We start from the raw sequence: 5809 nt of genomic DNA, 5'->3' as shown, positions 1-5809 counted from the left end.
ATAGGCCGACAGTGGAAAATAGCGTGAACGGTAAAATGCCATGTCTATACACACACACAAAACGGTATAGGCCGACAGTGGAAAATAGCGTGAACGGTAAAATGCCATGTCTACACACACACAAAACGGTATAGGTCGACAGTGGAAAATAGCGTGAACGGTAAAATGCCATGTCTACACACACACAAAACGGTATAGGCCGACAGTGGAAAATAGCGTGAACGGTAAAATGCCATGTCTACACACACACACAAAACGGTATAGGCCGACAGTGGAAAATAGCGTGAACGGTAAAATGCCATGTCTACACACACACACAAAACGGTATAGGCCGACAGTGGAAAATAGCGTGAACGGTAAAATGCCATGTCTACACACACACACAAAACGGTATAGGCCGACAGTGGAAAATAGAGTGAACGGTAAATTGCCATGTGTAGTGTTTCGTACTTTAGTCTAACCAGACCAACCAGAGAGCCAAGACCTTAGTTCTAACTGTTGTACTACGATAAGACAAAGAACCAAGAACACATGCAATCTACTAGATATATACATACGGGCTAAAGTGGGAAGGAGGAATGGAATGCTAGATCATGTAAGTGGATCATGATGATGGGAATGCATGTATGCATGGGCTTCATGCATCTTGTCACATGACACTACACCTCCCTTTCTTTGAGGTTGTAAGAGCAAATATGGCAGTAGATTAAGAAGATGGAGAAGATACCTAACTGGGCGACTTAATCAAGACCGTTGCAGAAGGGATCCATTACAGAGTTCTGAAAGCACTGGTCTGTCCGAGGGAGTATTCTAGTATAGTGCATTGTACATGTATATCCTCTCCTCTTACAAAGAAAAGACCTAAGGGTGTACAGAGGACACACAGGCACATGCAAGCCATTAGGAAAGAGAACAAGCAAGAGAGGGAGAGACAGAAGAGTGGAGTATTTTGTTTGGAGAGACCAACGTTAGAAGCGATCGGGAGCGTGAACGACACGGCCGCGAGCCGTGACATACTTATCAGGCTGGTCTTGAGCTGGAGGGGTCGATGGCAAGTTGGGAACTGCAGAACACGGCGGAGTAGAAGGTTGACTGGCTGGGGGATCAGGATCGGTAGTAGCGGCAGAGTGACCAGCAGGCGGCAACTGTTGCGGCGTTGGCATTGGGACAATGTGCCGCCGGTTGCGTCTGAACTGGCCCGATGGGGTTGCTACGATGTAGGAGCGCAAGGCTGGTTGGCTCATCACGTGGCCAGACTCTTCACGATCAGGTAGATACACAGGCTGTTGGGGACACAGAGACGGCAGTGTCCGGGCTGCATGGCGACTGGCATGGTTGGTGCTTTGGCGATCCTTTAAGCGCTGATCCGCAGCACGCAGGTCGCTCTGATCGACTGGATGCGACTGTCGCTGTGTTGGAGAGAGAGGTAAGAGTGACTGCAGCTGGCGGTTCATCAGAAGCTGGGCTGGACTCTTACCATTCTCCAAGGGAGTGTTGCGGTACGCGAGTAGTGCGAGGTGCCAATCAGTGCCCTGACGGAACAGACTCTTGACCGTGCGAACAGCACGCTCGGCCATGCCATTGGCTTGCGGATAGAGAGGGCTACTGGTGACGTGGCGGAAGCCATAGGTGGATGCAAACTGGGCAAATTCAGCACTGGTGAATTGCGGTCCGTTGTCGGTCGTTAGAGAGTCAGGGATGCCATGGCGAGCGAACAGTGACTTGAAATGGCCGACTGTACGAGCTGTGGAGAGCGAGGGCATGTCGAGGACCTCGATGAACCGAGAGTAGTAGTCGATGACGAGGAGGTGGTTGCGACCGTCGATTGTGAAGAAGTCTGCGGCCAGATGTTGCCAAGGAAACTCTGGGAGTGGAGTTGAGAGAAGAGGCTCGGGTGGCTGAGAGCGGTGTCGACTGCATTCTTCACATGTTTGGACAAGAGTAGCTATGTCCGACGAGAGCGATGGCCACCATACGGAAGTGCGGGCCAGGCGTCGGCACTTGGTGATGCCTTGATGACCCTGGTGAAGGCGAGCCAGGATTTCTTGCTGGTGAGCGGGAGGTATGTAGAGACGCTGATCATACAGAATCAAGCCGTCGTCCGTGAGGCTGAAATGTGCGCTGTGCTCTATAAGAAACTGCACTACGGGAGGAGCATCGCTAGGAGCAGGCCAGCCGTGCTGCAGGTACTCGATGATGTGAGCACAGCTATCGTCGTCGCTTTGCCATGCTGAAACCTCTTCCAGGCGTTGCGCAGTGGCAGGCAGAGCCTCAGTGACGTACGACACCATAGCAGCGGTCTCAGCCTCCAGTGTGGCAGAAGCGTCGGCATCTGTGCTGCGCAGAGGAGCTCGAGACAAAGCGTCGGCAATTGCGAGTTGTTTGCCAGGAGTGTGGACAATACTGTAATCGAATCGAAGTAGCCGTAGACGAAACCGGAGGACCCGCGGAGGGAGGTCGTCAAGAGCACGGGTACCGAGCAGAGGGATGAGTGGCTTGTGATCCGTCTCAATGGTGAATGGCATGCCGAGGAGGTAGTGTGAGAGCCGGTCGCAGGCCCACGTTGCAGCCAGAGCCTCCTTCTCGATTTGCGAATAGCGCGTTTCCGCTGGTGTGAGAGAGCGAGACAAATAGGCTACAGGACGGACGGACGCGTCGGGCTGGCGTTGTAGAAGCACTGCACCCAGGCCAAAGGAAGATGCATCAGCAGATACTGTAGTGTGGTAGTTGGGAGAGTACTTGGCCAGGACGGGCTCGTTACTCAGTGACGTCTTGATGCGGTCGAACGCGGCACACTGCTCAGCACCCCACTGCCACGGGGTGCCTTTGACGAGGAGAGACCTGAGAGGTTGCGTGATGGAGGCCAAGTCCGGAATGAACTTGCCTAGGTGGTTGGCCATGCCGAGCAGACGGCGGACGGAATGGACATCGGAGCAGGGAGAGAGCTCCTGGATCGCGTGGATCTTGTCTGGATCTGGACGGATGCCACAGCCATCAATCACGTGGCCCAGGAACTTGATCGAGGTGGCATGAAATTGACACTTCTCGCTGTTGAGCGTGACACCGGCGGATTGAAGACGGGCCAGAGCTGGTCGAAGGTTGTCGACCTCCTCCTCGAGGGTGGAGCCGAATGTGAGGACGTCGTCCATCATGCAGATGTTGCCAGGGAGGTCGCTGAGCAGATCTGACATCTGTTTCTGAAAATACTCGGGTGCCGAGGAGATGCCAAAGGGGAGCCGCGTGTAGCAGAATCTGCCGATGGGCGTGATGAAGGTGGTTAGTAGCTGCGACTCCGGCGCCAACGGAATTTGGTGAAACCCGCTGTTAGCGTCCAGCTTGGAGAATACCTTGGCATCACCGAGGCGAGCGAGGAGATGGTCCGTGGTAGGGAGAATGTGCCGTTCGCGCTTGACGGCTTTGTTGAGCCGTGTGAAGTCACCGCAGATGCGCACGCTGCCGTTTGGTTTTGGCACAACGACCATGCCGGCACACCAATCTGTCGGTTCGGACACTGGGCGAATGACGCCAGCGTCTTCCATGCGACGGAGGGCTTCAACAACCTTCGATTCCATGGGCAGAGCAACTCGCCGAGGAGTGGAGAGCGAGTATGGAGGAGCCTCATCGCGAAGTTGAATGGTGTGGAGAGGACCGAAGGTACCTAGGCCCGAGAACAGGTCAGGAAACTCAGCGGCAACAGGAGAGCGAGAGTCTGAAGCTGAGTCACTAGAGGTAGAGGTGGTCTCCAGGACGTTAGCAGGAGCAGGCAGGATGCCGAGAGCCTCAATGGCTGGACGTCCGAGCAGTGGAAGCTTGAGGTCGCGGACCACGTACACCTGGGTGGGCACGGAGTGAGACTGAGATGAGTGAGCTGTGCGCAGGTCAGCTGTAAACCGGCCACAAACATTGAGGCTTGTGTTGTCCGGGCCCCGGAGAGTACGGTTCGATGGGGCGAGCGAGATAGGCAAGTCCAGGGACGTGAACACTGTAGCTGGTATAGCAGTGACATCCGCACCCGTGTCGACCTTCATAGTTATGGCCTTGCCGTGCAGAAGCATAGGGAGATTCCAGCCTGTGCCATGGGTCAGGGTGCCCAGAAATGCGTCAGCAGAACTCACTGCCGACCTAGAGGAATCACTGTGGCTGGAGAGAGAATGGACACCTGTGCCCCGCGGGGACTGATGAGTGCCCTGTCGTGCAGAAGAACCGGAGGAACCAGATGGTGGCGAAGAGCGGCACACTCGTTGAAAGTGGCCTGTCTTGCCACACCCTTTGCAGGTGACACGACTTGCAGGACATCGTGCGCGGGGATGTGACTCGTATCCGCACCAAGGACAAGAATCAGATGATGGAGTCGAGTGGCGCGAGGAGCTGGGAGCATCACGCAGCGGAGGACGATCGTGACTAGAACGCAGCCGCCCCTGATCCTGGCGGACAGCAAACAACGACTGATCAGCTGCTGCACGTACCGTCGTTTGTTGCTCCTTGATGGCAGCGCTTTGGCGAGCGTGAGCCAGCGCCTTCTCCAGCGTCATATCCGAATCCATTTGCAGGCGTTCAGAAAGACGTGCATCTGCTAACCCTGCGATCAACCGGTCCCGGAGCATCTCATCGTGCATGGCCTTGAAGTTGCACCTATCTGCCAAGCGGTAGAGATCATTTACGAATGCATCTAGTGACTCCGTGGGCTGTTGGGTGCGCTGATGGAAACATGCACGTTCGTACACATAATTTCTCTTCTTGCTGAAGTGGGCAGTGAAACGCTCAGTGACTGTGGTAAATTTACTCACGTCATCCTCAGGTAGATGAAAGCTGTCCAGTAGGTCGTCAGCTTGCTCGCCCATCGTGTAGAGGAGGGAGTTCACCTGGACCGACTCCGGTTGGGTGTGAAGACCAGACGCCTGACGATAGCGGTTAAAACGACGCAGCCAGCGGTCCCACTGATCTGCAGCCTGGAAATTGAACGATGATGGAGGGGACACCTGTGAGAGGTGAACCATCCCCGGAAGAGAAACCTGGGCGGGCTCGGGCGCCGAAGAAGACGTAGAAGGCGCTCCGCCGGAGGAGCTACCTGAACCACCACTGCTGCCTCCGCCACCGGCGGGGGAAGATCCGCGGGAAGCGGGCTGAACCGAGCTGGGGTCCGAAGAAGACATGGCTTCTGGACCGCTGCCACCATGTAGTGTTTCGTACTTTAGTCTAACCAGACCAACCAGAGAGCCAAGACCTTAGTTCTAACTGTTGTACTACGATAAGACAAAGAACCAAGAACACATGCAATCTACTAGATATATACATACGGGCTAAAGTGGGAAGGAGGAATGGAATGCTAGATCATGTAAGTGGATCTACACACACACAAAACGGTATAGGTCGACAGTGGAAAATAGCGTAAACGGTAAAATGCCATGTCTATACACACACAAAACGGTATAGGTCGAAGGTGGAAAATAGCGTGAACGGTAAAATGCCATGTCTACACACACACAAAACGGTATAGGCCGACAGTGGAAAATAGCGTGAACGGTAAAATGCCATGTCTATACACACACACACAAAACGGTATAGGCCGACAGTGGAAAATAGCGTGAACGGTAAAATGCCATGTCTACACACACACAAAACGGTATAGGTCGACAGTGGAAAATAGCGTGAACTGTAAAATGCCATGTCTATACACACACACAAAACGGTATAGGCCGACAGTGGAAAATAGCGTGAACGGTAAAATGCCATATCTATACACACACACAAAACGGTATAGGCCAACAGTGGAAAATAGCGTGACCGGTAAAATGCCATGTCTATACAC

The 5809-nt window shown here is 53.9% G+C and overlaps 1 protein-coding gene across 1 annotated transcript; it reads right to left on the bottom strand.

Moving 5' to 3' along the window:
* Window positions 1-968: 968 nt before the first annotated feature.
* Window positions 969-5153, bottom strand: LOC135829904 (uncharacterized protein K02A2.6-like). The gene has a single exon (XM_065342286.1). The coding sequence runs from the start codon at window positions 5151-5153 to the stop codon at window positions 969-971; it is 4185 nt and encodes a 1394-aa protein (XP_065198358.1).
* Window positions 5154-5809: the final 656 nt, after the last annotated feature.

This window comes from Sycon ciliatum, chromosome 13 (assembly GCF_964019385.1).
Source record: "Sycon ciliatum chromosome 13, ocSycCili1.1, whole genome shotgun sequence".
Classification (NCBI taxonomy): domain Eukaryota; kingdom Metazoa; phylum Porifera; class Calcarea; order Leucosolenida; family Sycettidae; genus Sycon; species Sycon ciliatum.
Note: the sequence above shows the minus strand (reverse complement) of the source record. Positions and strands in the feature narration are given on the sequence as shown.